Source organism: Megascapheus bottae, chromosome 13 (genome assembly GCF_031878675.1).
Source record: "Megascapheus bottae isolate mThoBot1 chromosome 13, mThoBot2.hap1, whole genome shotgun sequence".
Taxonomy (NCBI): Eukaryota; Metazoa; Chordata; class Mammalia; order Rodentia; family Geomyidae; genus Megascapheus; species Megascapheus bottae.
This window is the reverse complement of record NC_143521.1, coordinates 33129844-33155291: the sequence shown is the minus strand read 5'-3', so window position 1 is coordinate 33155291 and position 25448 is coordinate 33129844. Positions and strand designations below refer to the sequence as shown.

The 25448-nt window shown below is 43.4% G+C and overlaps 1 protein-coding gene across 1 annotated transcript in view; it reads right to left on the bottom strand.

The window, feature by feature from the left end:
- The window catches only part of Corin (corin, serine peptidase), a 195736-nt gene extending 179647 nt beyond the window's left edge, over positions 1–16089 (bottom strand). Inside the window, exon 1 of the mRNA XM_090344076.1 lies at positions 16018–16089. Within this exon, the coding sequence (XP_090200202.1) occupies positions 16018–16089 (72 nt within the window). The remainder of the gene's footprint in view (positions 1–16017) is intronic.
- Between the last annotated feature and the right edge of the window lie 9359 nt (positions 16090–25448).

Below are 25448 nucleotides of genomic sequence, written 5' to 3'. Positions count from 1 at the left end.
TCCCCTCCTTCTAACCATATCTGCATGTAAGGGACTAAAGTAATGCATGCCTTGTTCCAACCACAAATATTCCAAAACTAAAATGAAATGTGGGTTTTTTTTTTTTTGCCAGTCCTGGACCTTAAGCTCAGGGCCTGAGCACTCTCCTTGGGCCTTCTCAAGGCAAGAGCTCTACCACTTGAGCCACAGCACCATTTCTGGCTTTTATACTATGTATGTGGTACGGAGGAATCAAACCCGAGTCTTCCTGCTTGCTAGACAAGCACTCTACCACTAGGCTAAACTCCTGGCCTGAAATATGTTTTTTTTTTTTTAAGTGATTTTTTTAAAAAAGTTTCTTACAGGTCAGAATATTCTCAATCTTGATTCCTCTCTTAACACAAGGCCTGGTGTTCATGCCATTCAGTTCCTGGGTGAAAAATAATCTTTATTGAGATGTCATCAGAGACAACAGAGGACTTCTTTCAGCCTCAGACTGAACCCTGCTTTCTTCCAAGCAAGGTGGAAGGGTTGTATTTCTATAATAGTTGCATAAGAAGATCTTGGAAAGAAACAACAGACTCTTTCTTATCTTGACAAGAAAGATAAACAGAATCTTGCCTCCTTTTTAGAATGACTTTGCCCTCAATCTCAATCATGTCAATGTTATCATTTTATGAAAGACTCAAATAATAAAAAAAATTCCCTATCAGACAGATTCAATCTCAGGATTCTTTCTATATTTGTTAGAAACTTCTAAAGGACATTATTCTCAATGTATGTTTTGTAATATATACACTAAAGGCAAAAGGAGAAATAAAAGGAATAAAATTTCCTTACGAAATTTGTTTCAAAAAAATGTTTTAAAAATTTTCACATCCTGATGATGTTGCATTTCTAAGAAAATGAGGACAAAGTTCAAAAGAACCTAATATATTACAAAACAAAGTCAAACCTATTTTTTTTACACAGCCAAAAGCAGGCTGCTAAATTTGTGCAAATCTCAAGAGACCTAGGTGACTCAAGATCCTATAACAAGAGATGTGTTACGACGTTTAAAAATTGAAAGAGATTTGCAAAGTGAGTAGAAATCTAAAATATTGACTTTCTACAGCTGAAAATAATCAAGGGGCGCATACAAGACAAAACAGATTTTATGCTCTACAACAATCCATTTCAGGCCTTGTGATGCAAAGTAAAACATAAACAGATGTTCCAAACAGTGAACCTGCCGATAGGAGTTCTGTCATTCAAAAACCCCACTAAAGGATGTTATGCATTAGATGAAGCAATCATTTCTATCTGAAATACCTAGAGCAGAAGGGTGAATTCCAAACCTCACAACTCATCATATGCTCACAATGTTCCATGACAATTCTAGTTGGGGAACAGAACTTCTGTGTTGAACTTCCCATGACAAAACACAGCTTTACTGCGTGTGAACATCTTACCGGCTTGGGTTCTTCTGAAAATGTTAACTCTGAACCTGTTCTGTGCACAGCTGGACTACCTGGTAGAATGATGAGAAAGATGTGGCCTTTGCCCCTCGGGGAGTTGAGAACCCACCTCCTAGGAGATATACAGCATTACGACACCTGGAATGAGGACAGTGATGCAAACAGTGATGCCAGTCCTTTGGCTTGAACTCAGGTCCTGAGCACTGTCCGTGGGCTCTCTCAAGGCTAGTGCTCTACCACTTGAGTCACAGCACCACTTCCGGCTTTTTCTATATATGTGGTACTGAGGAATCAAACCTGGATCTTTGTGCATGCTAGGGAAGCACTCTACCACTAGGCCAAACTCCTGGCCCCCAAACGGTATTTCTTTGAGCATTCGTCTTATAGCATACATGCATGTGGTGGCTGAAGGAAGGAGTTCAAGGAAGTAATCATATCATTGGTATTTTGATAAGGACAATTTTTCACTGTCAGGATTCTCTTAATGAACATTTAGTATGTCTGACTAACTAGTAATAATAATAAATAATAGCATGGACCCACCTAAACACATACTGCCAACAATATTGACCAACAAACAGGTCCTGTATTACCCTAGTTGTGGCCACCGGGCCACTGGGCCATTGCACATCATTTACTGAGCATCTCTCAGTCATCTCTGCTTTCTGGGTCCAAGACAGGGTCCTAAGCAAGCCAACTTTGCACTTTCTATCGTCTTCAAGTAAGATCAGAGAGCTATCTTTTATCCACAGAGATGGCAGATTTGTTTTTCTTGTTTAAGCATTATCTTTTCATTGTAACCACTATTCCCACCTGCCACATCAAACAACACTGAATTTTAATGTCAACATCAGTTTTTTAAAAAGTGATATATTATTAAGTCCTTCAATACCTGACAACAAGCCAGAAGGTGGCTCATGCCTGTAATCCTAGCTGTTGAGAAGGCTGAGATTTGAGGGTCATGGTTCGAAACCAGCCCAGGTAGGTAAGTCCCTGAAACTCTTATCTGCAGTTAACCACCAAAAAGCCAGAATTGGAGCTATGGCTCAAATGGTAGAGTGCTCTCCTTAAGCATAAAAACTCAGAGACAGTATCCAGGTCCTAAGTTCAAGCCCCAGGACCAGCCCAACACACAGATACATATATAAACAGAGAGTGGGGGGGGAGGCAGGGAAAGAAGGGGAAAGGGAAAGGGAGTGGGAGAAGGAGAGGGAGAGAGATCTAACAATGTCTACATTAACCAGGAATCCTCAGAAATAAAAAATATACATAGAGTAATTATGCTTTGGGAAGATAAAGCATAAGGCTTTGGGCCTTTGTGGACCCATACCAAGCATGGTCCATGCAGAACTGCACACTTCAGACAATACGTTTCCTGAGAATATTGGTTCAGTGTATTAGCTGAGACTGAGTATAAAAACTTCCTCAGGTCCTTGAGATGAGCAGAAAAACGTGTGCTGCCTAGAATCCACAAAGAAGCTGCGATCCTTTGACTCTTAAGGAAACCATATATGAGCTTCTGGCAGTCTCGGGATAGACAAATCTTTGATTTAGTCAGTTCTAACCAATAACTTAAAACCAATAAAATCCAGTCAAATACAGAAACCCTCTATAATCTTACAAGTATTCTAAAACAGTCCCAAAGCAGTGAAGCCAGTAGCTCAGCATTTGGGAACATGTACAAAGTATGAAAGTACAGCTGTAAGCACACAGCTTCTAGCAAGGGTGATTTCCCTCCTGGTGTGTTTGTTCTCTTTTCCAGTGTAACCACTGAGAGATCCTTCAATCACTGCTCATGCAGGTTGACTATAAGAAAGACACAAGAAAGACAGAGAGAGCTCTAGGACCAAAAGAAAGTGAAAGCTAGAGTAGAAATTGGGAAAGTCCATGTTAAAATGGGCCTGGAAATTGGGAGGAAGAGGAAGAGGTTGCCATTGAACAGCAAAAAATAGGACCAATTGGCTTGGGTCCTGGGTAGTGTGACCTGAGAAAAAGCCTTGGTGAAGAACTAGAACTAATAACTTTGAATAAAACTAGAACTTTCAGATTTCTACATTCTCCAAGAAAAAGAGATTCCACTTAATAGCCCAAAGAGTAAGAAAAAAAAAAGTACTCTGGCTCATCCCTGTAATCCTAACAAATAAGAAGGCTGAGAGCACAGGATCAAGATTCAAAGCCCCTGGGCAGAAAAGTCTATGAGACTCTTATCCACATTTAACCAATAAAAAGCTGGGAGTGGACTTGTACAAGTGGTAGAGTGCCAGCCTTAAGCACAAAAGCTCAGGGACAGCACCCAGATCCTGAGTTGAAGCCCCAGGACACCAGCGCGCATGCATGCACACGCGCGCGTGCACACACACACACACACACACACACACACACACTTCAATAAAGCCTACCACCCATGAAAAAATGATCTGTTAAACCATGCTAAGAGGTAGAGAGTAAAATTGACTAAATTTAGTACTAAATGTTAGTACTAAACATACTAAATATTTATGATCAGTGTCTATTTTAGACACTGATCATAAATTCTTAAATTCCTAATACTTTTTAAGAATTATGTAACATTTCTTAAAATTATATGAAGCCAATGATAAAAAGAGGCTTTAAAAGTATAGATTGTAGTGTCAATCATATTTTAAATTCGATTTCAACATTTCTCCATAGTTAGCATGGTAAATAACATACTTTTCAAATACTTCTTGAAAGCCAGGCATTGGTGGATTACTCTTGTAATCTGAGTTATTCAGTAGGCTGAGATCTGGAGATGAAGGTTTGAAGCCAGTCCCAGCAAGGAATTATGGAAGCCTCCTATCTCTAATTAACTACCAAAAAGCCAAAAGTGGAACTGTGGCCCAAATGGTAGCGCTCCAGTATTATGAGGGGGAAAAAAAGGCTAAGGCACAGTTCCTAGGCCCAAGTTCAAGCCCCAGTACACATTAAAAACAACAACAAAAATGCTTTGAAATGGCATTTCACAAAGAATACATAAAACTTGTCAATTGCCTCAAGTTCATTTCCTATGCTGAAGCTGTCTATACTTTGAGACAAAAACAAACATACAGATGATAAATGTTTCAAGTATACTAGATATTATGAATCTAGCCAATTTTCTTATGAAGAAGATCCCAAATTAATTTTTTATTTTAATGTTTAATACTTGCCTAACCTGATACATCAACTTTTAAACTTCCCCCAAGCGATACAATTAAGAGTTTTGACTGTGAATTAACTCACTGTAAATAAGCCTGTTTTCCATTCAAGAAATTAGAAGAAAAGTCTTTTATAAATTAACTGTTGTTCACTTTTAAATTGCTGTCATTGTAAATCAAGTTTGTCTTTGTGAAGCCATATAAGAAAAGAAAAACGTAAATCCCACAAAACTACCAAAATTTTTACGCTTATCCTCCTTTAAAAAAATTTAAACTATTTACATAATTACAGAAACACCAGAAGAATAAGCCAAGGAACTTTCTATCTTGTACCATGTGAACTAACTTGCTAACCAGATGCCCCATTCTTCTGCAATCTATTAGTGAATATTTCTTACAGAGTAGAGTATTTCCCTATATAGCTAAACTATGGCCATCAAAATCAGGAAATTACACAGATACATTACTATACCACCTGATTCTCTGCATTGTGTTTCCAATGTTTTCAATAATGTTCAGCATAACGAAAAGCTCTAATTTAGAATCATGCGTTACACTTAGTTTTCCTGTCTTTTCTTGTCTTTCCTGTCTCCTATGGCTTGAACACTTGGTAGTTTGCTTACTAGTTACTCAATAGAGTATGTCTCAATTGTGGTTTATGGTTACAATCTGGCATTTTAGCAGAAATACCACACAAGTTCAATTAAAAAGTATTTTGTGGCAAGGTGTTTTGAAACTTTAATATTCTTTCACTTCCTATTTTTTCTTTTATTTACTTGAACTACATGGGCTCTTGGCTTTCATTTAATTTCATTGAATGGCTTATATCTGCTAATACCATTATTTATTTCAGTATTGAATTTGCCTTCCATTTGACCAGTAAGAGCCCATTCAAGCTGGCTTGTGTGTGCCTTTGACTTGCCCTCGTCATTCTCTGGACATTTCTTTGCTTTCTGGAATATGTTTGTGACTCATCTTATAATGAGCTATTTCTCCAAGGACCTGGATTCCTTTTATTATAAAAAAAAATAGTATTTAAAAGGCAAGACCTGACTGGACTCGTGTCTGTACTCCTAACTACTCAGAAGCCTGAGATCTGAGGATCTTTGTTCAAAGATAGCCCAAGCAAGCAAGTCTGTAAGATTCTTTTTTTTTTTCTTTTTTTACTAGTCCTGGGTTCAGGGCCTGAACACTGTCCTTGGACTTTCTCAAGGTTAAGCTCTACCACTTGAGCCTCAGCACTACTTCCGGCTATTTTTTTTTTTCTGTTTATGTGGCACTGAGGAATCGAACCTGGATCTTTGTGCATGCTAGGCAAGCACTCTACCACTAGGCCAAACTCTGTGAGATTCTTATCACCAATCAAGCACTAAAAAAGCTGGAAGTATATGTGTACCTCAGGTGGTAGAGTGTCAGCCTTGAGTGAAAAAGCTAAGGGACAGCATTCTGGCCCTCAGTTCAAGACCCAGTATTGACATTAAAAAAAAAAAAATTTGCGTGTGGCACGATCCAGAGCAGAACTGGAATGATAATATAAAATATCCACATCATCATCCTGGGCCTTGGCTCCTAATAAGAGGGCCAAATGGGGCATGGCAAAGCCTGCTGCCTGGCACTGGGCACAGCGAGGAGATAGCTAGGGCCCTGCGATCTCACCCAGTCCCAGAGCCTGCCCTCAGTGAATGCCCTTCCAGACCTGCCTAGCTGATGCTATTCTTTTTCCATTCTTTTTTCTCTCCAAACACACACAGAAGAGCTTTCCCAGCTATTTGAACACAGTGGGTTGATCATGTGTGTTTCAGGCTGTCCACAGCAACAACTGGGGCCATCACAGATACTCTGCTAGTGGAGTTGGTCCTCCACTCAGACACACAAGAAGAGCTCATTGTAGGACATCCCCCCCACACACACACAAAGCATGAAAGCTCTTTTCCTAGCTGTCCTACCATTTCTCCTATAAACACACCATGGATTCCATGTCTTCATCATCTTATCTCGGTACACATTCTGCACTTCAGCTGTCATTTTTGCAGTTACAGTGTGACAGCAAAATCAGCTAGAAAAAATATACAATTCAAATCAAATTACTTCTTTACACACTGTGTGTGTGTGTGTGTGTGTGTGTGTGTGTGTGTGTGTGTGTGTATGTGAGGCAATCACTTACTACTGAGTGACATTCCTCCCCAAACCTTCTGGAATGTTTGTTCTATGCAATATTTCTTGGCCACAGTTGTCCATGGGTAACTGAAACCATGGAAAGTGACATCACGGGTAACATAGGACAATGATCATGGCTATTTCTGGACCTGACTCTGTAGAGAGAGAAAAGACCAATTTGGATAGTTTCTTTTTAATGTTTTTCCACTGAGGTAAAAAGTAACTTGTTGGGAAAGCCTGAGAAACTCTCTCACCAAGACTCTTTACAGTCTATCTTTTCAAACACATTAGGGAGCCCAGCTTCACTGTTCCAACAAAGGCAGGACAAGTCGCTGTCAGGCTGTAGAACATATTCACCAAGTCTAAAGTTTAACCACAAAGGCCACAGAGGGAGAAAACTTGTCTCTTAAGTTTGTCCTAACCCTTCTAGGGAATGAAATGGCACAGCTGAGCACTCCTCTGTCATTTCTGGCTTGTCAAATCCTTCCCCATCTACCCTCCTCCCCTAAACTGGTTACCCAATTGGGCACTGGGTGTGAGAGCTTTGAGGGGCTCCCCGGGGATATTTTTAACTTGGCATTTTCTGCTGACAGACTTTTCTCTCGGGCAAGCCCCAGGTCCTGGGGATTCACTCCAGCTGGGAAACCTGAGAACTCAGTGGGTCTGTGGTAAGGGATGTATTTTTAGCTGAGATTTGGGGAGCTTAGCATTGTCGACTACTTTATAGACCTCAGGGTGGGAAACACAAAACCAATCCAAGACAGAGGAGCAGGAGCCACGTGCTGAAGTTCTACATTACTGAGTGGTATATATTCCACATTTTCTTAATCCATTCCTACTAAGGGGAATCTAGGTTGGTTTCATATCTGGGTTGGCTATGGTAAATAATGCTGCAATGAACATGGTTGTTCTGGTAGCTTTAGTATGGCCTTGTCTGGGCACATTTGGGCAAATGCCTAGAAGTGGGATTGCGGGGTTATAGGAGATCTCTATGTTTAAGAGGGCCAGAGGAAGCCAACCTTCCCCGGCATTTGGGTGGCCCCCATCCCAAACAGGTGAGGCCTTGGGGCTCCTCCTACAGGCCAGGTTTTGGAGGAAAGCCCTATGTCTACATCCAACCTGCATAACCTGCGTCTTTTTCCAAGTATGGATGGAGGGTGGGGACTCCATCCTAGATTACTAGATTAGAAATTCTGACAAGAGGTTCCCAACAATCCTTGAGAGATCAGGTCTCCAGGAAACGCCCACTGGTATAGTCACAGTCACTAACATCTGTAGATCAGAACCTTGTGAAACCCACATAGCGATAATTACTTTTAATCAGTACACCTTTATTTTTTAAAACATTTTTAGATGTACAACCCATTAAAGTAACTTTTCTAAATCATTTTTCTGCTATATTTTGTATCCTAATGGGGAGAAAACAAAAACAAAAACAAAACTCCCTTGTTCATGTTCAACATAGTGATAAGACATCAGTTGGGTTTTTTCTACTAAAGGCTGTAATAAATTAGTCTCAGAAAGAATACATCCATACTAACGAATCCTGATTAGCTGACAATGGATTCCTTAAACCTAGCTGGGATGAAGCAGCTCTGATTGTCTGAAATGATATATTTAGAGGAACACCTTCTCAACATAGTCTGCAAACAACAGTAGGATGCATATATTGGTAATATATTAGCTTCCTATTGCTGTGTTAACAAATTACCACAGACATGACAGGTTCAAACAACAAAGAAGCTAGAAATAAATCTCATTGGGCCATTGTCAAGGTGTCATTGGAGCTGTTGCCATCTGAAGGCTCTGAAAATAGATCTGGTTCCATGATTTTTTTTTCAGCTTGCAGTGGGTACCTAGATTTCTTAGCTGATGATTCTCTTTCAGTATCTTTAAAGCACAACTTTCCAGTTGTATTTCTCTTCTCATCACTGTCTCCTGCAGTTCTGACACTCTGCCTTCTTCAAAGGGCATTGTCAGGCCCTCACCAGTCAGGAAATTTTGGATGACTTTCCATCTCAACCTCCCCGACTTTATCACAGCAGCACAGTTTCTTTTTCCATATAAAGAAACACTCACCAGCCTCAGGGATAAGGACTCGGTTATCTGTGGGAGCTAGCTCTAGTTCAGCTCTAGTTTATCAAGCACAGTACCTACTAGCCACGTGTGACTACTGAGCACTCGAAATGTGCTATAAGCACTAAAACTCAAGAGACCTGCTTGCCATAACTCAGACCACTTCTCCTGCAAGTCACCGTTCTATGGCTACTGCTCAGGGGAGGGTCCTGCCTGCTTCAAACATACCAAATGAACCAATCACCATCTGACAAATTACCAAAAGGGAAGAAAAACAGTCAGAGAGGAGCGAGGCCTGATCAAGTCCTACACAACAATTTTTGGGTTCCATTGCTCACTCTCTGGAGTGGACTTTCCTTTTGCCAAAAGAACACTTTCCAACTGTGAAAAAGAGAATGGTGAAACCTGTTATTTAAAAAGATAAAATATTTAAGTAATGTTGATATTGATTACCCCTTAAAATTATGAAATGCTGGGTATATTGTTATACAAAATGTTTATTAAAGGTGAATTCATCTGTTTCTTTTTGTTTGTTCTAATGTCTCTACTACACAATTTTAAATTACATCCATGGCTATTTTGGTTATATTTCTATTAGATGGGGCTTCTTCCATAGATCATAAAGAAATGTAACTTTAATTGCTTTACTTTTGTCATACTCGTAAAGAGCCTAGACTTTGGAAGCAATGTTTCTTCCTTTTTTTTTTTAATCTTCTCTAGAGAACATTAAAGCCCCCAGAATCCAGGATGCATCTGAAGAGGAATATTCTATTTTTTAAATATTTTTATTGTATTTAATAAAAGGGTTACATTATATTTGCCAGATAGAAGATGCATTAATTCACATACATTGATAACCTTCCACATGTCTTGGAGAAGAGTAATATTCTATTAGGGACGTGCACAACTAAGGACAAGAGTCACAACAATGACAACAACAGCAAACGTTTATCTAGAAACTTGGGTTCTTTAAAGAACTCTCACAAAACTTTCTTTCAGTGAGTGCTCATTACAGTTCCATGAGAGAAGCACTGGTCCCACCTTCCAGGGAAGGAAGCCAAGACTAAAAGGAATGGATTTGCCAGAGAGGCACCGACTCAGCTAGTGATGAGTCTACCTGGGCTTCGTGGGCCTCTGTATCCAGGCTTGTTGAGCCTGACTTCCCTTGGCCCTCTAAGGAATTTTCAGTCCAAGTAAGAAACATATACTCTTCACTAACAAGCACTGCGAAACAGCTTTCCCTCCAGGCCTCGCTCACTGCCCAAGGCCCACTAAACAATTTTCATTTGTCACCACAATGAAACTTACTTCCCATCTAGTCTTCCATGTGATGACCCCAAGGCACAGAAATCATTGATAGTCCAATCTGCATACATACATATCCATAAAACCCTGCCAGCTGTGCAGGCCACGCCTTCTCCATAATAAAGCCTACCTGTCATTGAGATCCCTCTTGACTATGACTCTCATGGCTTGTTCAAGCCTTAGCTTGGTGTGTGTTATTACCTTATCAGACTCTATTTCTTGAGTCGTTTCACTTTCATCTTCCTAAATTTCAGAGGTCCTAGAACTTTAATATCTCTCTGTCTCTGTCTCTGTCTCTCTGTCTCTGTCTCTGTCTCTGTCTCTGTCTCTCTCTGTCTCTCTCTCTCTCTCTCTCTCTGTCTCTCTCTCTCTCTCTCTCTCTCTCTCTCTCTCTCATTCTAGAGTTAGAACTCGGGGCCTTAGACTTGCCAAGTTCGTGTTCTATCATTTGACTATGCCCTCAATTGGCATTTTTCCTTTAACTCCCAAATTTCTATTCCTTTGCTACTCTGAGCACATTTTATATTTCTTTTTTTAAAAAAAAAAAATCTTAGCCCAGTGACTCACACCTGTAATCCTCACTACTCAGATTCAAAGCCAGCCTGGGCACAAAAGGACCTGAGGTGGTAGCCTTGCGCTGAAGAGCTCAGGGACAACACCCAGGCCGAGTTTAAGCCCCATGACCCATCAAAAAAAAATAATAATCTTCATGAAAGTTGGGTAAATGATACAGAACTTGAGGAAGAAAGGGTAGAAAATTACAACAGAACTCACTAGATACTGATGAAAGTGACTCTACAACTCCCGGGGGAGGGAGGGACTAGAGGGAATGAGGGAACAGAAGGCACTGTAAGAGAGATGTCCTCATTACCTAACTCATGTCACTTGTGCAATCACCTCTATGATAACAATAAAACAAATTAAAAAAGACCACGGCTGCACGCAGTCAATCAGGCAAAGCCACTGGGCCACCTTCCAGCAGGTGTGGGGGTCCCTAGCGTGGCCTGAAACTGCTCTCCAACACCCACCTGGGGCTTGTGGGCTTGGGGACCAGTCCCTGCCCAGCTCCTGTGCAGGCCTAGGCCCTAGAGCAGGCCTCACAGCCTTCTGAGCCGAGGCACAGTACTGGAGACTGGAGAATGTGGCCTGGTCCCCGCCTGCCCACCCACACACGCTTCAAAAATAAGTAAGGATCTTATTTCGTTAACTATCTGTGTAAGATAGTTAAAGATAGTTTCTACTTTCTACTGTGTCTAACTCTTCCTCAGTGTCACCCAGGCACCCCTGGCTCCCACTTCGCCCACTTTGGTGGAAGACTAGATTTCAAGGACTGTCCCTCCCCTTCTTACCAACCCCTACCTGCTGCACATGCAGGTGGAATGGTAGATTTTGACCTCCCACTGGAGCAGACACACCCAGAAACCTGGATCTGACCTTTACACAGCACCCCACTTCGCTCTTAATTGCCTTAAGCAATTAATTGCCTTAATTGCCTTATTCGAGTCTCTGCTTCTGTCAGCCCGTGACCTTCTTCCCTGTCTCTCTATGTTCTCTTTTACAGTATGTGGTACCAATGCTTTGTGCATGCTAGCCCAGCACTCTCCTGGCCTTTTTTTCTTCTTCTTTCGGTAGGCCTGGGGTTTGAAGTAAGGGCCTCATTTATGCAAAGCTGGCACTGAACCATGCATAGCAAGCCTCCAAACCATAGATTTTTACATATGACCCAAGGCAGGTGTAGGTAAGGCTTGTGGGATTCCCAAAGTAACAGTAGATCCACTTTTAGCATCTTGCTGTCTCCCTCCAGGGCACTGGTTCAAATTCAGGCAGAGTGACTCATATGTGTTCTTTTCCCTGAGCTCTTGGTGGAAAGTTTATTACTGAGTTACAAACTTAGTTTCCCAGTTGCAGGGATCTTTGTTTTTCTCGCTGATCTCCAACTGCCTAGGAGCCTGCTTCCACACAGGTAAGTATTTTCCTTCTTTTGTCCCAGCAGTGCTGTTAAATGCTGAGGAGCTATGGTTATGGTTCTTTAGATCTAACACCCGGCTTTCATATCTTGGGGGATCAGTGACCTAGAGAGAAAAGTTCACACTCAGTTATTTGTAAGAATAGTTTTCACTACTACAAAGCCCCCAGTTAAGAGTCCCTGGGACCTGGGCTGCTGTGACACTAGAGCAAGATGATATCTCCATGGTTTCATAGGTAAGTGTCAGAGCTACAGAGGGCTTTCCTTAAAGTGCTGGAGGTGGAAGTTTCTCTTCAACCTTGCCATCAGTCTAAAAATCTACATAAGCATTAACAATGTGATACCAAAATGGTCTTTCCAACTGGCACTACATTTTCTGTACTCGTAACCAGTCCCTGGCTCTTCCTTCTCCACCTATATCACCTGCCATCTTTACGAGGTTCCAGCACCAATAATGAATGGCAAGATGGATCACCTGCAGGACTTCCCCAGTCTCCACCCAGCTGAATCAAACACTGATATGTTTGGCACCACCAGTGTTGATGATTTGGACATTGTAAATACTCAAACATCTGCTGAAAGGTGATAGGCAAGCGTCAGCAGGCTGAGAGGAAAAGAGAATTTATAGGCACTGGGCACCTTCAAGCAGAGCCCAGAACTAAGACTGGGCTGCTTTTGAATACTGGGGAATAAAGCAGACAGAGCCCCAGAACATCATCGGTGGCCCCTTCTTAACTCAAGAGAAAAGGTTAGGAGACGGGAGACAGAGCTGGAGGCAGTGACAACTTAGATAAGAACTGCCCATTCAGCAATCCGAAAATAACTCACCCCCAAAGATTCCACACCCAAGTGGAAAGCCCACATTTAGCCAAACATTAATTGTTCAACCTGCACAGGAACTGTCTCTCCGAAGAATATAAAGTACCTACAAAACTGCTGTAAAGCAGATTTAGCAGCACAGAAACAGAATAAACAGTTAGAAGGTGAGAAATGGAGACAAGGGAAGGATGCAATCATACTGGATTAGAGTGAGTCCTAAATGCAGCCGGACTGTGTGTCCTTCCAGTAGGAGAGAACACAGGGAGACAGAGAAGGTCATGGGCCAACAGAGGCAGAGACTCGAATAGGGAAACTAACTTCAAGCCCATGCTCCTTCTACCAGAACACGCCCACCACTCTTTCAATCAAGGCTTCTTCCTTCTTTGGATCCTCTGAGAAGCTGTGCGTGTGTGTGTGTGTGTGGTGTGTGTGTGTGTGTGTGTGTGTGTGTGTGTGTGTGTGTGTGTGTGCACGCGCGCGTGCGCGCTCCTTTCAGAAACAATCAACAGGCTCTCTGAGGGCTCTAGTATTTCCACCTTTGGTGAACCAGCACTGCTTTCCACTAGGTTACACTGAGTAAGAGGAGCAACAAGGACCTGGAGTGTCATGAAGACCTTGTTTAGTAGGTGAGAGATGACAGGTTAAACTCCCTTTGACCCCAGATCCCAGGGACACAGAGATTTCAAATGAAGCTCAGAGAGAGTGACCAACCCTGCCACATTTCTGGAGATTCTGGGCTGCTCAGCTCTCTCCCTTCCCCCACCTACCACAGCCCCACCCCATTCCTAACTGCCCCCCCACTCCAATAATGGAGGAGGCCAGCGGGGGGGCTACTTAGCTGTCTTGGGAGGAAATCTACATGAAGCTATGTAATGAGGACCTACAAGGGTGATTTTTTTTAAATACAAAGGCTTAACTTCACTCTGGCCTGCAGTTACCGAATGGATAACTAGAAAGCATGATAAAAGCTTCCCCCTTCTGGATGGCTTCCTTTGGGTCAGATTCCTCCTCAGCTCTGCACATGAAAATGCTCATCTTTTAAGAAATATCTCTAGAAAGCTCACGGGCTTTTAAGAAATATTTTAAGAAATATCTCTAGAAAGCTCAAGGCTGGCTAGCCTCAATTCCCCTTACCCCACCTGCTTTCAGGCTGAAAGGCCTGAGATACAAGTAATTAAGGTATTTTCAAGTTTTGCAGGAACATCACAAGCCATGGACTGCCGACACCAGTTTTTATAACCCCCATCCCAGATGCCTCCACCTCCCTGGCCCTGGGGAGAAGCTGGAAGTTCCCAGTTGTTGCTCCACCTGCCTGAATCAGAGAGCCTGGCAGGCAGTCTGTGCCTGGAGCAAACGCCCCACGTCAGGAAGCTGGAAGGGAAGCAGCGGAGCACTCAGTGGTGCTGTCCGAGCTCCAGAAAAGGGATGTGGTCTCACGGAGAGCCAGCAAGGACACTGTGCGGATGAAGGATATAAATGTGCCCGGCAGGCTTCAGACTCAATCGCTGCACATTCTAGTTCCTAGAGATATATTTAGAGGCTTAATAAAGCATGCCTTCATTTATCTCTTGAAGCTACTGGAAGGTTAAATTAGACTTTTATGTGGGTATGATGATCCTAATCTGCAAGGAACTTTCTAGAAAAACCGCACAAGAAAGAGGAGGAGGGAGGAGGAGGAGGAAGAAGAGGAGGAAGAAGAAGAGGAGGAGGAGGAGGTGGTGGTGGTGGAAGAGAGAGAGGAAGAAGAGGAAGGAGAAGGAGGAGGAAGGGGAGGAGGAAGAGGAGGAGGAAGAGGAGGAGGAAGAGGAAGAAGAAGAGGAGGGGGGGGAGAGGAAGAACTGCTCAGCCATAGGGAATCTTGAGGCGCTCACCTGAGTAGCTAACACTAGCTCATGTCAGGGAGACTCGTGGTATCCTGGGAAGGAGTCTAAAGCGGAGTAAAGGCTCGGCCGGCCTCTTGGCAGACATCTCACCTTACCAGCCCTGGAAACCTGGTGTGGGGACTGGTTCCTGGCTTCTTCCCATTCTCTTTGGGATATGCCAAAACGAGGGCTTAGAATGCGTCCTCGGCTAAAAATCGCCGGGTGCCCCGTCGCCCCTCTCCCTGTAGGGGCTCGGCGTTGCCTCGCAGCTTCGCTCCCCTCGGTGGAGATGGACGGAGCCCCCGCGCGGGGATCGGTGTGGACGGGAGTCGTCGTCCCCGCAGCCTTTGTTCTGTCGCGGGCGGCGGGGAAATCTCTCCAGGAATTGCGGGACTGGTTGCCCGCGCCGCGCGCCCGAGTCCGGCCGAAAGCGGCCGCACCGCCCAGCCGGGGACGCCCGCCCGGAGCGGGGCGCCGGGACGGTCCCAGCGGGTCCCACGCCGCACCACCGGCCGCCCGCCCCTCTGCCCGCCCGGTGTCCAGGGGCGCTCGCCCGGGACCCCCGCCCGAAGACCCTGGCCCTCGCCAAGGGTGCCGACGCGGATCCGGAGCCTGCAGGTGGCTGCACATCCGACTCGGGCCCCGGAGGCTCGCGGACCGGTGGCCCGCGGCGCCCTTGCCTTCCGCCCCCCTCGGAACCGGGAGGCGGTGCGGAGCGGCGGGGAGCCTCGCGCGCCCCGGCCGCAGACCCTGCGCCCCCCGGCGGGCGCGCGGCACCTACAGAAAGTTTGCTGGCGGGGACCCCGGGAGTCTTCCCCGCCCGTGCTCCGCCGCAGGGACGAGCGCGCGTCCTGGGCGCGGAGGCCGGGGGCGGGGTGGGGGGGGACGCTGCGGAGGGCGCAGGGAGGACGCCGGGCACCCGAGGGGCTGAGGTCCCCTCCGCTTCCCCAGCGCTCAGCCCGCCAGGTGCGTTGCCCGGCGCGGGGCGGCACCGGCTCCGCTGGAAAGGTCGCCGCCGGGCCTCGCCGAGGAGCGCAGCATCTCCGGACTCAACTCGTCCTCCGGTGGCTCTGCCCGCGGCCCCAGGGGACGGGCGCGCGTGGGGACGGGCGCGGGGGGCCACACCGGAGCTCACCGACGACGGGGCGGGGAAAGGTGGCACGCGGGGTCCGGGGTAGTGCTGACCCTGCCTCGCCGGGACGCAGAGGCCGGGGAGGAGCGGGGTGGCTGGCAGAGCTTACCGGCGGCGGCGGGGCCCCGGCGCGGCGGCAGCGCTCCTCCGCAGCCAGGCCGCGGGACGGCTTGGTGAACATGCCTCGCGGTGGTCACTCGGGTCTCTCTCCCGCGGGGCCCCGGGAGCGACACCGCCGTCGCCCTTCTCCGCGCACTTCAAGGGACCGGAGGCCCACATTTTGTCTGCTGGGCAGACCCCACCCGCCGACCACTCCCCTCTCTTCAGTCACGTTTCTGGGTCCTACCCCTCACCCCGGAGACAGGGCCGCCAGAGCCCAGTTCCCACCAGTCACTCCCCTCCACCCAGGCTACCTACACTCCAGGACAGCCGCGGCACAGGGCAGGGCACCCTGGAAGGGACGGCACGGAAACTCCACTCTTTTCCATGTCACACTCGAGACCGGTTCCTTTTAGGCAGAACGTTAGCCATGTTAAAATCAAAATGACTTGCAGACACTGGCAATGAAATACCAAGATACCTTTTTTTTTTAATGAATGTTTTGAAAGCAAATATCATCTGCATTCGCAAATGGAATACTTACCTGGTGTAGGTTTAGTGAAGAGTGTTTGCTTGAGTCTCCCAGGGTGAGGGAGAAGCCCGGGCCTGTATTCACACGTTTTGTTGGGGATTGTCTGCCAAGGGCATTCTCAGGTAGAACTAGGGAGTCCACAAATCTGCCCGGCGGGCACTCAGAAATAAGCTGCTTTTCCTAAAGCACACTTAAGGACTGGTAGGATTTACAATTGCAAAAAAAATTAAATAAAATAAAATTACATTGTCACCTGAGGTCAAAGACAGTTGTTTTCTTTTTTGGGAGGCAGGGGGGAGATTGAGGAGCTCATTTTTCCCCTCCTCAGAAATTGCATTATTGAAACTCAGCTTAGGTTGTAATAGAAACTTCTAAAGTAACCCAAGAAATTATTGGATAGCTAGATCTAAATTCATTATTTAGAAGTCACATATAGTAACAAAATATGTACCTGTCACCCGCCCCTTAAATATCATTCCTTCCACAAAGGTACACATAGGTAAAGTGGAGGGAATGGGCTAGAATTGTTCCTGAAATGAGATGCAGTAGTAGGAAAAGAAAGAAAAGAGAGAGAGAGAGAGAGAGAGAGAGAGAGAGAGAGAGAGAGGAAAAGAAAGAGAAAGAAAGAAAGAAAGAAAGAAAGAAAGAAAGAAAGAAAGAAAGAAAGAAAGAAAGAAGGGAGGGAGGGAGGGAAGGAGGGAGGGAGGAAGGAGCGAGAGAGAGAGAGAGAGAGAGAGAGAGAGAGAGAGAGAGGAAAAGAAAGAAAGAAACAAAGAAAGAAAGAAAGAAAGAAAGAAGGGAGGGAGGGAGGGAGGGAGGGAGGGAGGGAAGGGAGGGAGGGAGGGAGGGAGGAAGGGAGGAAGGAGAGAGAGAGAGAGAGAGAGAGAGAGAGAGAGAGAGAGAGAGAGAGAGAGAGAGAGGAAAAGAAAGAAAGAAAGAAAGAAAGAAAGAAAGAAAGAAAGAAAGAAAGAAAGAAAGAAAGGAGGGAGGGAGGGAAGGAGGGAGGGAGGAAGGAGAGAGAGAGAGAGGAAAAGAAAGAGAAAGAAAGAAAGAAAGAAAGAAAGAAAGAAAGAAAGAAAGAAAGAAGGGAGGGAGGGAGGGAGGGAGGGAGGGAGGGAGGGAAGGGAGGGAGGGAGGGAGGAAAGGGAGGGAAGGAGGGAGGGAGGAAGGAGAGAGAGAGAGAGAGAGAGAGAGAGAGAGAGAGGAAAAGAAAGAGAAAGAAAGAAAGAAAGAAAGAAAGAAAGAAAGAAAGAAAGAAAGAAAGAAAGAAGGGAGGGAGGGAGGGAGGGAGGGAGGGAAGGGAGGGAGGGAGGGAGGGAAGGGAGGGAGGGAGGAAGGGAGGAAGGAGAGAGAGAGAGAGAGAGAGAGAGAGAGAGAGGAAAAGAAAGAAAGAAAGAAAGAAAGAAAGAAAGAAAGAAAGAAAGAAAGAAAGAAAGAAAACCTGCATGTGCATAGTGAGATGGTCAAAGTGGTTCCAGCACTTGAACATCAGGTTTGGAATTCAGTATGTGGGGAAAACAGTGGTATCTCTCAAGCCAAAGTGCACATAGTTCCTAGTATTGAAATCTGCTGTAATTATCTGCTTTTCCACTTGGATTGTAACTATTACATCAGCCCATCATGTTAGGACTATGAATCTTGTGTCAAAAAGTTAACAGAATAAACAAAATAAAGTTACTAGGTGTGCTGTTTGTGATCAGCCAGCCCTATTAGGAAGACAAATCTTTATCAGTAGAGTAGAAAGGAACAAGACCCGCTTTTTAGTGGGAGCTTTCCACTGACCTCATCAACCTACTCCAACTGTATACCAGCAACCCAGCCAGCTGTGATTAAAGAAAAAAAAAAAGCAAACCTTCTAACCTTTGTAATGATTTGAATCTAGGAGTCTAACTCCTTGACAAGGAAGGATAGTTGGGATTGGGATAAAACAAACAAACAAAAAAAAAAAAAAAAACCCTAGCTGATGGGCCAGGAATTTGGCCTAGTGATAAAAGTGCTTGCCCAGCATGCATGAAGACATGGGTTCAATTCTTGGTACCACATACATAGCAAAAAGAAAAAAAAAAAAGCTGGAAGTGGTGCTGTGGCTCAAGTGGTAGAGTTCTAGCCTTAGTCCAAGGACAGTGCTCAGGCCCTGAGTTCTGTCCCCATGACTGGAAAAAAAACAAAAACTAGGAGACTGTCCTGCCTGGTATGCCTGCCTAGCTTTCAGGAGTGTTATGGTATTGCAGCCTTTTGTGCAAAAGTAAACTTCCTGGATGGTATCTCCTATCTCTGCGTGTCTATTCTTTTCTGACACAGGGGGTCATTATGTGTTTCTAACAAGTACCTGACAAATTTATCATAATTCACAAAAATTAAGTTTGGTATGTACCCAGCTGTGTTCTAAGTTTATGCATTTTCTTCTTTCTCCCAAACACTGGGAGATGAGGGACAGACTCAGAGAGCTCACATAGCCAGTGCTCCTGCACTCCCCAGAAGCAGCGTGATTTCAAGATGTGGGAAGGGAGTTTCGGATCCTGCTTTAACTCCACACCTTCCCTACAGGGGCCAAACTGAGCCTCAGGGCTGGAGATTCATCTGCCAGCTCCAGTAAGAGCAAGTCATGCTAGTGTTTCTAGGTGGAAGTTAACTCAGTCTATGAGAAGCATAGATTGGACTTAGTCACCAAGGATGTGTCTATCCCCATTCTGAAGCCAGGGATGAGGTTCAGTTTTATCTCCTTTCTGCCCTCTGGTGGAGGTGCTACAGAAACTGAAATTGAAGTACTACTTCAGGGGATTTCAGATTGCCAGGGTGGACTTGCTTTCCCCTGCTCCGCTATTGCTATCCTCCTCAGAGATCTAAAATGGATTATACTGACTGCTTTCTTTTATCAAGAGAAGCCAACTAAATTCTCAAACTTCTCATATTAAAGTGAGTAGTGGAATGCTTGCTTAACAAATGCAAGGCCATGGGTTTGGTCCCTTGCCCTGGGAGAAAAAAAGTAAGTTGAAGTGCAAATGTAGCAAGTTTTTTACTTTATAGAATAATTCAGAGAGGTCATTAAAGATTACTGTGAGCAGACTGAATATTCAAATTAGTTTGAGCATGTTATAAGACTATTACATTTTAAAAATTTGTTACAAAGAACATGAAAGTTTGTATTGCTCTCAGGCAAAGAATGCCTACCTCAAGTACCTGGTTCTGGTGCTGGAGGTATCTAGAGCTAGTTGTAGAAAATTAACATAGAGCCCTCTAGGCAGGTTGATTTTACAGAGCAAACTCTGACCAGATGATTCTATTATAGACCAAACTAAAAGTCCTTAGTATTACAAAGAAAGAGATTCAAAAAACAAGAAAGAATTCTCAGAGAAGCATTGAACAATATCTCAGGATAATGATAGGCTAAAATGGACAACAGACAGAACTGATCTATATCTGTTCAATTCATTTAGTGTTTGCTGTCAAATGAACAAAATCAGATTGAATTCTCTTGAGAATTTCCCTGCTAGTAGAACAAGTACATTGGATAGGATAGATTTAAAAAAAAAAAAAAAAAAAAGAAACCCAGTGGGAGGAAGTGGTGTTGTGGCTCAAGGGGTAGGGTGGTAGCCTTGAGCTGAAGAGTTTAGGGCCAACGCCCAGGCCTACAGTTCAAGCCCCACGGCTGACAGAAAATAAAAAAGAAGAAGCTATGTGAAAAATACTTGGAAATAATGTGGGGGTGGTTTCAGGAAGTTAGAATGATATAAACATTTGAAAAAGATGAATAGGAACTAGGAAATCTGGGAAATTTCCTATTAAAGAGGAATTTAAGAAAACATGTCCACACTTTCCATAACCTACTCACTCTAGTCTAATGTAGCACCAAAGTATAATAAAAGTTAATTTGCACCTTGCTGTACCTAATACTCTGGCACATGAATCCAGTACTCTTAATAATTATACACCAGAATAGTCATCAGGACAAGGGTAATGAGAACTGGCCCTATGGGAAATTGCAAAGGACTGAACTTTTCGAATCCTCACGCGTAAAGAGCAGCTCAGAGGCTCCCTGCTGCAATGACGGTCTAAATCAGAGGCTCCTGACTGCAGGGTGACTGCCCGGATGCTCCTCCCTTTGGCCACCATACTCCCACAAGCACCTCCAGAATGACAGTGACCACACGGGACCAAAAAGTGATTCTGTTCACAACAGTGTTGTTCTGATCTATGAATCTACTTTTAAAAAGTTATTCATTTGTATTATAGCTAAGACATTTTAAAGCACTAGGGGCCAACTCAGATTTTAATTCTTGAACCAAATCTACTTTCCTCTACCATAAACTGAGATTTAGGAATACCTCATAGGACTGTTATGGTGATTAAGTAAATATGTAGAATTCTTTAAAAGAGCTGCAGACACTTAATAGCTCAAATTTACAAGGCACTAATATTTAATGGTTGCTTCTTTTGCCAACATTTTGCAGAACAGGAAACTGAAGCTGCATTACTGAAGGTAAGTAACTTGGTTAAGAGCTCAAAAGTAAGAAATGGCTGGGCGAGGTGGCTCATGCCTAGCTACTCAAGAGGCTGAGATCTGAGGATCGCAGTTCAAAGCCAGCCCAGGCTCCAAAGTCCATGAGACTCTTATTTCCAATTAATCAGCAGAAAACTGGAAGTGGCACTGTGGCTCAAGGGGTAGGATGGTACCCTTAACCTGAAGAGCTCAGGGACAGCGCCCAGGCCCAGAAGTTCAAGTCCCACAACCCCTCTTCCCTCCCCCCCCCCCCCCCCGCAGAACAAAGAAGTGTTAGACCCACAAATGGCACCTACACAATCTGGGACCACAGACTTGTCTTTGCAAAACCATCAGCAAGTTGACAGACTAGAATATGCTGTCAATGCATTAATTCACTTAAGAAATATTTATTGGACACACAATCAATGTTCAACCTGAATTTCAAAATGCAAACTTGCTGAGAAACAGCATTTGCACAGGTATTCTCATTAAGATGAAATCTTACTGGAATAGGACAAAAATATTGTCCTTCAAATATAGAAAGGTCACATAGATATTGAGTGATGTGAAGATGAAGGCAGAGATTATAGTTGTGCATTGACAAGCAGGAAATGCCAGGCACAAGCCGGGAGGGAAACGTGTTTCTCTTCTTCCTCTAGGCTTTTAGAAGGAAGTAATCCTGTTGACTCTTTTAATTTTGGACTTGTGGTCACTTGCACTTTGGGAGAATAAATTTCTACTACCTTACACAGGGCATGTGTTATGTCATCCTGAGGAAATTAATACTGGTATGTCTGGTGGCTGTGGCTCCTCACGTGGTGGTTATAGAGGTAAACACAGCTGTACTCCTGCCCCCATGGAGCTTACATTCTAGTGAAAGTATTAGACAATGAATCAATACATAACACAAGGCCAGATGCTCTTTAGCGCAAAGAGGAGTAACTGTTGTGCAACAGGAGATGGCCAGCTGAGCTAATGGAGATTAGGGACTGTCCAGTGATGTCTGAAGTCTAATGAATCTGAGCTGTGGAATCTTTATGCACTTAATACAAACCGCAACCATAACTAGAAAGAAACTTTAGCAAGACTAGCTCAGCAAATGCAAGACCTGAACCTGCTCTATCTTGAATATGGCTTCTCAGTGGATCTGGTCTGCCTCCTGAACATCTTTGGAAAGCAAAGGAGCTTTTCAGTCCTTTCCAAATTCATCTCTCCGAGGAGGGAGAAGCTGCTATTCTGCTTCCTCACTCCATGAAGCCCAAGGTTAGGGTGGTTAATCACTGTCACTCAGTACAGGGCCACTTCCACAGACCCGAGGAGACAGCTATCTTAATGTCAACTCTAGCTTAGACATTTGTCCATAGACAGACACAGAACTACTCAACATGTCACTTGGGTCCTCCTAGGTTCTTGATGTGGCTCTCCCCTTAAACATCTCCTTACTGTCTGATACCTGGCCACAGAAATGCTGGCTCTTTTACATCTCTAATATCTTTTATAATAATTCTTTATTCTTCAGATCAGTGTCTTCCATTGTTTTAATCATTCCATTTAAGCAGCTAGATGAGGAATCAACACCTCAAGGCCTGAAGCTAAGAAAAGCACCCTTTGCAACAAGCTGAACCCTTGCACTGATGACCTCTCCTTCCTATAACTGGTCTACCCTGCCTGGGGCTTACTTCTTAGCGGAATAGGATGCACAAATGAAGAGACTCACAACACAGACTATCGGCACACTGAGGGCATCTTCTATCACAGTCTCTCCATCAGGCATCTAAGCAAAGGAAAAAAAAAATCTTGAAAGGAAATGGAACACTGCCGAGTAAGCAGTGGTTCACACTATAATCCTAGCTACTCAGGAAGGTGAGCTATGAGGACCATGGTTCGAAGCCAGCCCAGGCAGAACAGTGCCTAAGACTCTTATCTCCAAACACTCAGAAAAAGCTAGAAGTGATGTGTTTCAACTGGTTGAATACCAGCTTTAAGCACAAAAAATCTTAGGGACAGTGTCCAAGCCCTGAGTTCAAATCCAGGACTAGAAAAAAAATAATAATACTTTTCCTCATATTTGCTGTTAAGACCCTTATTCTAAAACCTTATACTGTATTAAAATGTTTAATATGTTTAAATGTAATATAAATGTGAAGAAATTTCTTAAATTTCCACTAAGCAATGATAGCTAGAAATGGTTATACTCAAAAAACCTTCAATAATGTCTTATTTCATAAATTAATATGTTTCTATGACATACAAACCCTTAGCCTAATTGTGATTAAGTTCTAAATACTAAGTCCCAGTGATTGTAAATAGAGATTCCCTCCTTGAACACTTGTATATTAAACTTGTCATTTAAAATATGATGTAAATAAGCCATATAATGAATGATTGTTGTTCTTGAGGTACTATGTTATCTCTCATCTCTTTTGCTGTCCCTTGGTTAACTCATATTGTTACAGTATCTCACTTTGTTACCTGATATATTGGATATATTTGTATTTGGTTATTTGAAATTGGATAGGGAAGGGTTGGGAAAACAAGATGAGAGGTGGGAGTGGGGGGGGAAGGAAATGGGGACCAAGGCATGTGAAAGGATATCAATGTATGGGAATTAATGCACCATCTATCTGGCAACTATCATGTAACCCTTCTATTAATTACAATAAAAATATATGAAAAAAATAAAATATGATGTAAAAATCAACGTTAATTCTTTAAAAAAAAAAACTTCAAGAACTTAATCACAGCAGTATCTGCAACTTCTTTACAGTGCTCCCTCGGGGCATAGAGAGTTCTGGGCTCAGAAGCATGGATATCCCCTGCAGCACATACTACCACCCAGCTCTGCCTTAGTCTCTGCTCTATCCACTCTAGCTAGAATAAAGGCGAGTTCCACACACCACAGGAGCTGGCCTAGAGTATGTGCCATGCTGCTCTCAATTTAAATTCCATTAAATTTAAATTCCTTCTTTTCTGATCTTCAGCTATGCCAATCACCTCCCATACCTGGGAATTCTGTATTTACTGCTTGCTGTCACAGACTTTTCCCTTCTATTTTCAAATGGAGGTCATTCAACTCAGACAGCAAATGTCCCCATCTCAAGGGACTTCAGTCTAAATTAGCCAGTGCCTTTAACCTTTACTTCCATTTTTTTCTATATCATTTACCACAAATGCATTACCACTTTCTGCATGCCTAGTCTTGTCTTCCACTCTTTAGCAACAATCTAAAATTTCCAGATACCATTATCTTCAGTACCTAGAAAGTAACTATCACAAAGACATACCTGTTGTTTAAATAAATAAATAGCTCTGTGACTTTAGCTAACTTAAGCTCTGAGGTAACCAAACAAAAAACAAATTCACTTCATTCATTCAGTCTCTCTCTGCTCACGACATTCTTTAAAAAAAAAAAAAAAAGCATAAAAAACAAACCAAAAAGCCATTCTGGCAAGAACAAAAGCCAAAAAAGCAGGTGTGAGCTAGGCTTCAAACTTACTATGACTGAGTTTCTGAAATTCATGAAAATGGCTTCGCATGTAAGAAAATGGGAATGTAGCAGATTCTGATCTAGAGTTTCTAAACAGCAACCCAGTAACTCCACTGGGAATGATTTTAAAAATCAAAACATAAAAGATCAAGGGGCCAGGTATGGTAGCTCAATCCAGTAATTCCAGCTACACAGGAAGAGGAGAAGGCAAGAGGATTGCAATTGGAGGCTACACTAGGTGAGAGGGCAATGACACAAGAGACTATACCTGGAAAATACCTTAAGCAAAAAAAGTCTTGAGAGGGTGGTTTAAGCACAAGACCCCAAATTTAAGCCTCAGTACCACCGAAACAAAACAAAACCAGAAAGCCCATAAACAAAAGAATTGTTTCCCTTCAATTCTGGTCACCAGCTAACCCTCAATATAAACAATGTGATATCAAAGAATTAAAAGCTATCAACTTTTATCAGCTTCCTTTGAACTCCTATTTAAAACACACATCACACTTTTAGATAACTTAATACCTATATAATTTACTGTATTCTGTATCAAATACTACAGGTCAATGCATTGATATTAATGCTGAACCTATAATTACAAGCCCCCAATGTTTTGTTTTTTAAATCAATATTCTAGATTTCAAATTTATATGAAAACTTTTAATGAAAACATGAATCATACAAAAATTAAATAGCAGAACAATTTAAATGACTTACCATTCAAACAAATTTAGCTCACTGATAATTTTCTGTTTTCATAAGTACTGATTTATTTCTAGCTGTTGTCTAGGATTACGGTAAACAGAAATGAGAATCAAGTTCCTAAGCCCTGTACAAAGTACATACTGTTCATAAATATTACTCTTCTCATATTATCATCTTAAAAAGATACATACAAGCTTTACAAAACATGCCAAATTCGGTTCTTACACAAGAAAC